Raw genomic sequence first — 12,571 nt, 5'->3', positions numbered from 1 at the left:
TGGGGCAAGACTAATTTTGATGGTAATAGACAAAAACTTTCAAAAGTTGTTTCGGAGAGGCTGTTTTCAGGTAAAGGGACATCCAGCAAGTGGGATGCTTTCAAAAGTGAGATAATAAGAGTTCAGGACAAGCATGTTCCCGTTTGTGTGAAGGGCAAGGCTGGCAGGAGTAGGGAGTTCTGGATCGCTGGAAATACGACTGGTGTTGTGTGATTTTTTTAATGACTATTTGGAAAAGCATACCGTGATTAAAGGCAGTCAGCATGGTTTTGAGAAGGGGTGGTCATGCCTCTCAAATCTTATTGAGTTCTTTGAGGAGGTGACAAGACAGGTCGACGAATGTCGAGCAGTGGATGTGGTGTATATGGACTTCAGCAAGGCATTTGATAAGGTTCCTCATGGTAGGCTCATTCATAAAGTCAGGAAGTATGGGGTACAGAGAGATTTGGCTATCTGGATTCAGAATTGGTTGGCTGACAGAAAGCAGAGAGTGGTTGTAGATGGAAAGTATTCTGCCTGGAGGTTAGTGATGAATGGAGTATCGCATGGCTCTGTTCTTGGGCCACTGCTCTTTGTACTTTTTATAAATTACTTGGATGAGGAGGTTGAGGGGTGCGTTAGTAAATTTATAGATGACACAAAGTTTGGAAGTGCCGTTGATACTATTGAGGGCTATTGCAGGCTGCAGCATGACATAGATATTTTAGATTAGTTTACTTACAGTGTGGAAACAGGCCCTTCGGCCCAACAAGTCCACACCGACCCGCCGAAGCGTAACCCACCCATACCCCTACATTTACCCCTTTACCTAACACTACGGGCAATTTAGCAAGGCCAATTCACCTGACTTGCACATCTTTGGACTGTGGGAGGAAACCGGAGCCCCCGGAGGAAACCCACGCAGACACGGGGAGAACGTGCAAACTCCACACAGTCAGTCGCCTGAGTCGGGAATTGAACCCGGGTCTCTGGCGCTGCGAGGCAGCAGTGCTAACCACTGTGCCACCGTGCCGCCATGATATGATGCAGAGCTGGGCTGAGAAATGGCAGATGGAGTTCAACCTGGATAAATGCAAAGTGATGCATTTTGGAAGGTTGAACTGGAATGCTGAATATAGAATTAAAGACTGGATTCTTGGCAGTGTGGAGGAACAGAGGGATCTGGATGTGCAAGTACATAAATCCCGCAAAGTTGTCACCCAAATAGATAGAGTTGTTAAGAAAGCATATAATATTTTGGCTTTCATTAAGAGGGGGATTAAGTTTAAGAACCATGAGGTTTTGCTACAGCTCCATAAGTCCCTGGTGAAACCACACTTGGAATATTGTGTCCAGTTCTGGTTGCCCTACTATAGGAAAGATACAGAAGCTTTGGAGAGGGTGCAAAGAAGGTTTACCAGGATGCTACCTGGACTGGAGGGCTTGCCTTATGAAGAAAGGTTGAATAAGCTCAGACTTTTCTCTCTGGAGAGAAGGAGGAAGAGAAGAGACCTGATCGAGGTAAACAAGATAATGAGAGGAATGGATAGAGTCAATAGCCAGAGACTTTTCCCCAGGGCAGATTGATTGGTATGAGGGGTCATAGTTTGAAGATATTAGGAGAAAGGCATAGAAGGGGTGTCAGAGGAAGGTTTTTTACACAGAGAGTTGTGAATGCATGGAATGCATTGTCTGCGGTGGTGGTGGAAGCAGAGTAATTAGGTACATTTAAGCGACTGCTGGACATGCGCATGGATAGCAGTGAGTTGAGAGTGCGTAGGTTAAGTTATTTTATTTTACATTAGGATAAATCCTAGGCCCAGCATTGTGGGCCAAAGGGCCTGTTCTGTACTGTACTTTTCTATGTTCTATATTGGGGCTCTGGGTAAGAAAAAGGAGCATATGTCAGGTATAGACAGCTGAGATCAAGTAAATTCCTTGAGGAATGTAGGGGGTGTAGACTACACTTAAGAAAGAAATCAGGAGGGCAGAAAAGGTACATGAGCTTTGGCAGATAGGGTTAAGGAGAATCCAAAGAGATTTTGCACCTATATTAAGAGCAAAAGAATAACAATAAGAGAATAAGGCCCCTTATAGATCACGGGCTGTCTATGTGTGGAAGCACAGGAGATGGGAGAGATACTAAACAAATATTTCTCTCCAGTATTTACTGTGGAGAAAGATATGGAAGCTAGGGAAATCAAGGGAGTAAATAGTGATATCAAAGTGATTGCCAGGATGTTTCTAAGTATAAGATACTGCCCCGTCAACCTTTTATTTTCCTCCTTGCTAACATCTGGGAACTGTGCCAAAATTGGGAGAGCTGACTCAAGGACTAGTCAAGCAACAGTCTGACATTGTCATACTCAGGGAATTGTACATTACAGCTGATATTCTGGTTACCCCCAGTAATCCCCACACATCGGCTTTTGCACCGGCAGGACAAAATGTCCAACTGTTTCCAATTTCCAGCGTTCACAGTTATTTCATTTGTTTTGTCCAAAGGGATATATTGACTGGCCCAGAGAGTCCTGAATATTGACACTGGGCCCCAGGGAGCCTCATAGCATCATGTCAAACACGGGCACGTATGTACACCACCAGCCCCCACCCTCTGCTGAGAAAGCAGCACTCCTTCAGGTTGACCATCACTTGGAAAAGCCACAGGGGACGGCAAAGGGTGAGAATGTACACTGGATAGGGGTCTGCAAAGCCCAGAGTGGCTCAGTAGCAGCTGGACTGACGAAGATTCACAAGTACTGGAGGACAAATGCAGGGTTACTCTGCAAAGAGAGAACCAGCTAGAGGTTAAGATTTACTTCATCTCACCTTCTTCAAGAAAATACCTGTCATGCTTGCATCTGTCCGTACATTGGCAAGAATGACAACTGTACAGTATTTGTGGTGCTACCATTGTGATAAACAGGATATACTCAGAAGAGATTTAGTAGCTCAAAACTGAGGGTCGATGAGGCAACTTGGGTTATCAGCAAGAACAACTTCATGGTCCAGCATAATCTTCACTTTACCATGACTGTCAAGCCAGAAGATCAATACTGGTTCAATAAAGGGGACAGTAGGGCATGCCAGGAGCAGCACCAGGCATACCTAAAATTAAGATCCCAACCTGGGAAAGCTACAGTAGAGGACTAGAACATGCTGATCACTGGAAGCAGCATAAGCTAGACAGGGCTGAATGACCTCAAAGCCAATAAACTGGATCAAAGTTCTGCAATGTTATCCTAGATAGTTGTGAATCGTACTGGACCATCAATGACTAAAGAGGGGGCTCCACAAACATCCGCGTCTTTAATGATGGAAGTGGGGAGCTGGGCACTTTGGTGCAAAAAAACAAGACTGAGGCTTTGGCAAACACCTTCAGCCAGAAGTGCCAAGTGGATGATTCATCTCACCTGCTCCTGAGATTTGCAGCATTATAACTGCCAGTCTTCAGCCAATTCAATTCGCAGCCTGTGATATCAAGTCACAATTAAAGACATTGGACTGCAAAAGCTATAGTCAAAAAGTGTGGTGCTGGAAAAGCACGGCAGGTCAGGCAGCATCCAAGCAGCAGGAGAGTCGATGTTTTGGGCATAAGCCCTTCATCAGGAATGTGGAGGGGGAAGGGAGCTGGGAAATAAATAGGAGAGGTGGGGGTGGTGCTGGGAGAAAGGTAGCTGGGAAGGTGATAGATGGATGCAGGTACAAGGTAATAGTGATAAGTTGGAGGGGAGGGAGTCCCTGACTATTGCTACAGACCAACGACAACATAATCAAACTGTTCTATGACCCTTGCATCTACATGACAATGTGGAAAATTGCTCAGGTATGGCCTATGCATAAAACAAACAGGACAAATCCAACCCCATTGATTACCCAGTTCATCAGACTGCCCTTGAGCAACAAGATGATGGGAGATGTCACTGACAGTGCTTGTAAGAGGCACTAACACAGCTAGAACCTGATCATTGATACACAATGATTTTTGTGTTCTGTTGGGCCCACTCACCTTCTGACGTCATTATAATTTTGGTTAAGACATGAACAAAAAATGGAGATGACGGTAACTGTGCCAATCCTTGCCAGCAAGGATGCATCTTACTGTGGAGTCAAGGATTCCTAGCAAAACTGAAGTTCCTAGGAGTGAGGGGAAAAGCTCTCCGCTGGTTGGAGTCAAACTTGGCACAAAGGCTGTGTTTTGGAGGCTCCAGACATCTCCGCAGGAGTTCCTCAGAGAAATGTCCTCAGCCTAAATCAGCTTCAGCTAGCTCATCAATGATCTTCCTTCCATTATAAGCTCAGAGGTGGACATGTTTACTCAAGATCACAAAATGTTTCAGCACCTTTTGCGACTTGCCAGATATTGAAACTGCCCATTTCCCGATGCAGCAAGACCTTGGACGATATTCATTTCTGGGCTGATATGTAGCAGCAACATTGCTCCACAGAAGTGCCAAGACAAGGATCATTTGCAATGAGAGACAATCTAATTACTTTCCCTTCATGTTCAACCTTTACCATTACTGAATCGCCAATTGTCTACATCCTAGGTTTATCATTGACCAGAAACATATCTGGATCAGCTGTATAATCACTCCGGCTACAAGTCCATGTCAGACTGTTTGGAATTATTTGGTGAATAACCCTCAGTTCCAGATTTCTCAAAACCTGTCCACCATCTACAAGGCAGAGGCTGAGGGGTGACCTTATAGAGGTCTTTCAAGGCATGAAGGGCATGGCTAGTGCAAATAGACAAGGTCTTTTCTCTGGGGTGGGGGAGTCCAGAATTAGAGGGCATAGGTTTAGGGTGAGAGGGGAAAGATTTAAAGGGACCTAAGGGGCAACTTTACCATGCAGAGTATGGTGCGTGTATGAAATGAGCTGCCAGAGGAAGTGGTGGAAGCTGGTACAATTACAACATTTAAAAGGTATCTGGATGAATACATGAATAGGAAGGGCTTAGAGGGATCTGGGCCAAGTGCTGGCAAATGGGACTAGATTAGTTTAGGATATCTGGTCAGCATGGACAAGTTGGACTGAAGGGTCTGTTTCTGTGTTGTACATCTCTATGACTCTATGTCAGTGTGATGGTATACTCTCCACTTGTCTAGATGGGTGCACCACCAACAATTCTCAAGAAACTTGACATCATCCAGGACAATGCAACCCACTTAATAAGTCAGGAATAGTTTGATAACGTGATGCTGTTTCCAATGATGGAAGATTCAGTCATCAAAGAATGCAGATTAGCAAACTTAACTGAAAATGGAGGAACAGAAGAAATACGAGCAAGTGCAAGTTATTAAACTCCCTCAGGACTATTCCACAGTCAGATCAATTACCTCAGTTCCAGCTTCCCACACTAATCCTGTATATCTATATTCCTTTCTTAACCAAAGCCCTGTCATTTTCTAAATTGGATAAACTTAGACATGTGCATCCACAACAGTCAGCGATAAACAATTCCAAAGGTTAACAACTGTTTGAGTGAAGAAATTCCTCTTCACCACAATCCTATCCCTGTGTTCTGCTGTTACTCCCCTATTTGAGATTCGCTAGTCACAAAAGTCAAATTCCTCAAGACATTTTTCTTTTGTTTTTTATGCAATCATCTTTCAGTTTTTGAAACTCTGGGGAATGAACCAACAGACTACTCAGACTGAGAGAGACACAGCAAGCGAGGGAGAGATAAAAAGGAAGAAACATAGCAAGTTAATAAATAGAATTTCCCTTTTGCCATTTACTATTACTCAAAAATAAACAATATTTCCTTTTTATTGCCAGCTAAAGAGAATGATCAGGGAGAAGGTAGAGCTGCTCAGGGACAGTGGAGGGAACTTGTGTGTGGAATCTGAGCAGATAGGGGAAGCCCTAATGAGTTTTTTGCTTCGGTTTTCACCAAGGAAAGGGAGCTTGTTGTAAGTGAAAACTTAGAGGAGCTGGGATACAGTCTTGACCAGATCAAAATTGCCAGATGTGGTGGTGGAAGCAGAGTCATTGGGGACATTTAAGCGACTGCTGGACATGCACATGTATAGCAGTGAGTTGAGGGGTGCATAGGTTAAGTTACTATACTTCACATTAGGATTAAATCTCAGCACAATATTGTGGGCCAAAGGGCCTGTTCTGTGCTGTTTTTTCTATTTTCTAATTGCTTTAGTGACTTTAGGAAAAGTCACTACAAACAGGACATGTCAGATGCATTAGAAATAAAAAAAACTGTCAACTAATAAAAGTTAAAACAAATTCAAGTTAATAATAATAATGATATCATGCTGATTAATAATGTGCTATTAATGCAATGCATTTGTATTTATATAAGTTCATATCATAAATCGATTTCTTCCATATGATTTCTCAACTATTCTTCCAGTGTATCATTGCTAGACACAAATGTCACGAACAGCTGACTTCACGATATTGGAGTTGTTTCTTATGAGCAACAGAGGAATTCTGAAAACTTGTGAAGCAAAGAAAATGTCAAACCAGTGCAAAATTTTGAAACTGTTTTATAATGTAACCTATATGCAAATGTATCTAATTTTGTTTATTGTAGTGAAGTTCCTTGACAACCAAAAACCACTAAAACCAGTAGAACCATCTAGCCAAGGATAAATTATATATCAAAGTTTACATTTTAAAAAGTTTATATTTAAATTGTCTTATAAATGTACCACATTTCTAAAAATCATATTTCTTTTTTTTTGCATTTATTTATTATCTTGCCTGTTTACCTGCCTGTTCCACTTTTTCAACTTCCAGTTTACTCCATTCTCCTCTTGGGCTGTTTTTGTTTGAATCCTTTTCATTGTTGACAAACAGAATATTAAAATGTTGTGCTATAGCAAGCCCCTCAACTTGTGGTGGTGAATTTCTCCACTTGAACCTTCTATCAAATTATATCCTGTGGTTGCCTACTGTTCACTACTTCTGTTTACAGATACTACGATCAATGAGTATTTTTCCAAAAGAATTAATGGACTCAGCTTCCACTAGAACCTGTTGCAAAAAATAAACATTTGACTAAGAATTCTTTTCTACCCTTGCCTATAACTTTTCACTGAGTATCTTAAATTTATGTTTCAATTGCCTTCTTCTACCTCACCATCCCCTGGCTCCTCCATCCTTGTTCCAGAACCATTACCCATTTGATCAGAATCCTCTGCGCTTAAAAATGTGTTGCTGGAAAAGCGCAGCAGGTCAGGCAGCATCAAAGGAGCAGGAGAATCGACGTTTCGGGCTGATCTCTGATCTCCAGCACCTGCAGTCCTCACTTTCTCCTCAGAATCCTCTTAACTTTGTAAATGTTTCACAGGTTGTAGCTGAATCTATTCATTTCTTGTGAAAAAAAGTCATCACTTCTTTAAACACTCATTTGATTTTCTCCATCATCCCAACATTTTATTTCTTTCTTAATGCTGGAATTTTCCTTTGCCCTCACAACCATTCTATACATTTTAATGGTTAGAGATTTTCTAGCACTTCCTCGCGTTCTAACAGTTTTGTTTTCAAAAAACCTGTTGAAAGACTATTAAACTCAGGAAAGGTTTCCCATAACTGCTGACAACTCCCTCTCCTCTTAGTTTATTCATCTTTTAAAAGTGATTCATTTATGATCTCCTTGTCACTTTACGAGCTGACATCTTATCTTAAAGTGGATATAATAGCAATTTAAAGCTCAGTATAAGATGACAAAATGAATTATTTTTTGACAGACTTACCTAAATTTGCAGCAAGTAAAATTATGTAGAATATTTTCTCTGGCTCCATATTGATGGTGAAATCTAATCTCTAACCTCTAACCATTGACTTCACACACAAAGTGACTGCTTCAGCCACAAATCCCTTTTTAATTCTTTCAGAGATGTTCTACAGATATTCATTTCTACGCAAAAGGGCAAAGAATTGCGTTGATCCATGGTGATGCAAGAAACAGAACCTGTTTCATTGTTATCAGGAAAGGTAAAGGGAGTGGTTAACACGTAGTAGGCATATGACACTGGATTCATTTAACTACCTATTTAAACTCTGTGTTTTCCAGCTTTGAGATCTGCAGCTCTGATTTTGCAAACTTTTATCTCACTTAGAATCACAGAATTTTACATCACAGTATATTTGACCGATTGTGTCTGTAAAAGCTCCAGAAAGTGCTACCCAGCTAGTCCCATTCTCTAGCCCTATCTCCATAGCCATCTAAATTCACTACTTAGCGTGATAGACTCACAGAGAAGTACAGCACTGAAATAGACCCTTCAGTCCAACCCGTCCATGCTGACCAGATATCCCAACCCAATCTCGTCCCACCTGCCAGCACTTGTCCCATATCCCTCCAAATTCTTCCACTTCATATACCCATCCATATGCCTTTTAAATGTTGCAATTGTACCAACATCCACCACTTCCTCTGGCAGGTCATTCCATACACGCACCATCCTCTGTGCGAAAAAGTTGCCCCTGAGGTCTCTTTTATGTCTTTCCCCTCTCACCCTAAATCTATGCCCTCTAGTTCTGGACTCCCCATCCCAGGAAAAAGTCCTTGTCTATTTATCCTATCCATGCCCCTCATGATTTTATAAACCTCAATGAGCTCACCCATCAGCCTCTGACGCTCCAGGGAAAATAGCCTCAGCACATCCAACCTCTCCCTATAGCTCAAATCCTCCAACCTTGGCCACATCCTTGTAAAACTTTTCTGAACGCTTTCAAGTTTCACAAAATCTATCCGATAGGAAGGAGACCAGATTTGCGCGCAAAATTCCAATGTCCTGTATAGTCGCAGCATGACCTCCCAACTCCTGTCCTCTATACTCTGATGAATAAAGGAAAGCATACCAAACACCTTCTTCACTATCTTATCTACTTATCCACTTTCAAGGAGCTATGAAGCAGAATAAAGAAGGCAAATGGAAATTTGACATTTACTGCTAACTTCACTTGGAGGTCGCCACTGATGATGTTACCTAGCCAGGTAATGAAACATCTGGATATCAAACTTACAGCTCAGCAAGCAAACCTACACCCTAAATTTACTGCTAAATAAATGGCATACAGAGGTGTTATTACAACTGTACAAGGCATTAGTGAGTCTGCATCTGAAGTACTGCACATAATTTTAGTCCCCTTACAAGTTGTTGCACTGGAGGCAGTTCAGAGGAAATTCATTGCATTGATTCCAGAGATGAGGGGTTGTTTCATGAGGAGAGATTGTGCAGTTCAGGCCTATAGTCTCTGGAGTTTAGAAGAATGGGAGATCTAATTGAAAGATGCCAAAGAGATTTGACAAAGTATTTGTAGAAAGGATGTTTCCTCAGATGGGACAATCTAGAATGAGAGGTCACAGGTTTAGGATAGGGGATTAGGGGGTAGTGGATTTAAAACAGAGATACAGAGAAATTACTTCTTACAAAGCATCTGTGGAATTCACTACCCCAGAGTGTGGTAGATGCTGGGATATTTGAATAAATTTAAGGTGAAGCTAGGCTGATTTTTAAATTACTTGAAAGATTATGGATAACAGATAGGAAAGTGGAACTGAGGCAGAGATTAGATCAACAATAATCATATCAAATGTTGGAGCAGGTTTGAGGGGCTGACTTATGTCCTCCTGCTCTTAGCCCCTCTGCTTTAAAGACAACTCACCATCATTTTCTCAAAGGCAGCTAGGAATGAGTGATAAACACTGACCCAGTCAGTGACACCTATATCATGTGAGTGAATAAAATAAGTGAAGACAAATTAATAATCATTTTTAAAAGGGAATGGGATAATGTGAAGTGTTCTGAAGGAAATGCAGAGGACTGGATAGCTCTTTCACAGTTGGCACAGATTCATACAAAGGGTCGTATAAATCTCTCCAAATAATCATGGATGCTGGTTCAATTGAAACATATAAAATTGAAATCAGCAGAGGTTTTAGATTCCCTACAGTGCGGAAACAGGCCCTTTGGCCCAACAAATCCACAACGACCCTCTGAAGAGTAACCCACACAGTCCCATTTCTCTCTGACTAATGCACCTAACACTACTGGCAATTTAGCACGGCCAATTCACCTGACCTGCACATCTTTAGACTGAGGGAGGAAACTGGAGCAAACCCACGAAGACATGGGGAGAATGTGCAACCTCTACACAGAGAGTCGCCCGAGGCTGGAATCCAACCTGGGACGCTGGTGCTGTGGAGCAGCAGTGCTAACCACTAAGCCACCGTGCCGCCCACGGTGATGAATAAGTTACTGAGGGATAAGAACTCAGTACCTTATTCATGGATTGGATTTGAGGTTTATTTCTGCAATTATCTCACTGAATCGTGAAATAGGCTGGACTCTATGGCTTCTTCCAATGCTCACATTTACCTTTGTGATGCAGAAGGAAAATGTGATCCACACTGGAGATAGAATTCTCAGTTTTCCAACAGGAAAAATTACCATGGAAGTGAAAAGGCAAAATTTCACTGAAGTTACATAGAATCTTGGCTGAACCTTCTCAGGATGCCGTGTAGCCTGGTCTCCATTTTATGTACAGTACTAGAACTGAAGATACAAAGAAGACTTACATGGATGATATTAAAACTGAAATGATTTCTCTATCAACAAAGATTGGACAATATAAAGTTTATTTTCTCTAGAAAATAGAAGGCTCCTTGTGAAAGAATTTGATCAGGGAGATGTAAAAAAGATGTTTCTACTTAAGGGTGACAGAAATAAGGGCCATAATATAAGTAAGTTGCTAATAAATGTAACAGATAATTAAGAGTACATAGAATATGGAACCTGCTTCCAGTAACAGTAGTTGAGGTGACTTATATGGGAGAAATTAGATTATACTGACAACATTAAGTGTGCTGGGAGGAGGATTGCATGTGGACTTGTGTTAAATGGCTGCTTTCTGAAATATAAATTCTATATGCAAGGGAGGCAATGGTGTAGTCATATTGTGATTGGGCAAGTAAGACAAGGTAATGCTCTGAGAACCTGAGATACAGAGACCCAGATAATGTTCTGAAGACCTGGATTTGAATCCCATGACGGATCATGGTGGAATTTGAATTCAATAAAAATCTGGAAAAAGGATCCTATGAAACCATTATTGATAGTCAGAAAATCCCAGTTGGTTCACTAATGTCCTTCAGGGAAGGAAACTGCCATTCTTACCTGGTCTGGCCTACACGCGATTCCAGGCCCACAGCAATGTGGTTGACTCTTAACTGTCCACTGGGCAATTAATTTCATAGGAGCTGTCCTTTTGAAACCTCCTAAGGATATAACCTCCTCCACTCTCCCAGGCAGCACATTCCAAACTCTAACAACTTTTTCAGTAAGCTCCTCCTCATCTCACTCCTAGCTCTCTTGCTGACAATCTTGAAATTGTGACCCCTAGTTACAGACATACCAACTAGTGAATGTCATTCTTTACTCTGCCAAAATTGTTGTTAATTTTGAGCACCTCAATAAAGTCCCCTCTTAATCTGCTCTGCCCCCAGAGAATAAGCCTATCTCTCTCATCTTGCCTTGTATCTAAAAGCCCTCATTCCTGATATCATTCTCATTAATTTCCTTAGCACTCTCTCCAGGGCTTTAACAACTGTCCGTAAATAAGGTGCCCAGAACTGCACATAATTTATGGACAAAATATAACCAGTTGAACAGTAACAGGCAGCGCCACAATAAAACTGGGACAATTCTTTAGTTATCAGGATGTTTTAAAATCCTGTACATTGTCAGTGTTTGGAAGACAGTCATTAATGGAAACTGTTAATGTAGCCACTTAGTGCCTTTTTGCCCCTAGCAATGCTTGTCTTAAATAGCTTTCACGATAAGGATCAGGGTAACTGCCTCAGCCATTGTAACCCACCTTCCTGTGGAGAGGCCCTTGGTTTCTGCTCAACACCAGTTGAGAATGGCCCCTCAGTCCCACCAATACTGACATAATTGCAGCTTCTTTCTCCTTTATTGTGGCACTGACATAGAGAATATAATTCAATATCTAGTTAATGTTTTAGTAATTATTATTATTCATTAATACATGTCAGAAAATTTCAGAGTTAAGTTCCAATTGAAGAATTGGTATCTGCCATCAACATCAATGTGCCGCATCATTGCATTAGCGATGGACAATAAATTCTGGGCCAGCCACTGACGCCCGCTTCCCATTACAGTGATAATAAAACATACCCGGAGAGCCTGTATGACAGTTAATGAGCTAAAGCAGAAGTAGCATGATGGCGGCCGCTGGGTAGGCAGCTGGGTAGGCTTCCATGCCCAAGGCTTGTCCACTCTGTCAGCTTTCTTTTTCCATTCTTTTCTTTTTTGTCCTTTCCTTTTCTCATTTTTTTCTGGCAGAAGGTGGCAGGAAAGCAACCTTATTAGAGTCTGGAGCATGACACTGGCTGGTTAGGGTTGGAGTTAGGGTGAGCTGGGAGTGGAGCTTGTAGTGGGACATTGGTGGGTGGGTGGTGAGGGGGTGGTTGGTGAGCCTGGAGTGGGACACCAGTAGGTGGTGGTGAGGGGGCTGTTGGTTAGCCTGGAGTAGGACATTGGTGGTTGGGTGGTGAAGGGGTAGTTGGTAAGCCAGGAGTAGGACATTGGTGGTTGGG

General features: G+C 41.9%; 1 protein-coding gene across 4 annotated transcripts in view; it reads right to left on the bottom strand.

Moving 5' to 3' along the window:
* Positions 1 to 12,571, bottom strand: part of LOC122555408 (pneumococcal serine-rich repeat protein-like) — a 64,847-nt gene that overhangs the window by 40,506 nt on the left and 11,770 nt on the right. For 3 of the 4 annotated variants that reach the window (XM_043701388.1, XM_043701390.1, XM_043701391.1), the window contains exon 1: positions 7,701 to 7,829. The exons of the other annotated variant lie outside the window; for it this stretch is intronic. In XM_043701388.1, coding sequence (XP_043557323.1) covers positions 7,701 to 7,749 — 49 coding nt within the window. In that variant the 5' untranslated portion in view covers positions 7,750 to 7,829. Of the gene's footprint in view, positions 1 to 7,700; positions 7,830 to 12,571 lie in introns of those variants that run through there. 4 annotated transcript variants of the gene reach the window in all.

This window comes from Chiloscyllium plagiosum, chromosome 12 (genome assembly GCF_004010195.1).
Source record: "Chiloscyllium plagiosum isolate BGI_BamShark_2017 chromosome 12, ASM401019v2, whole genome shotgun sequence".
NCBI classification, from domain to species: domain Eukaryota; kingdom Metazoa; phylum Chordata; class Chondrichthyes; order Orectolobiformes; family Hemiscylliidae; genus Chiloscyllium; species Chiloscyllium plagiosum.
The sequence above is the reverse complement of the archived record's forward strand: the minus strand, read 5'-3'. Positions and strand labels throughout refer to the sequence as shown.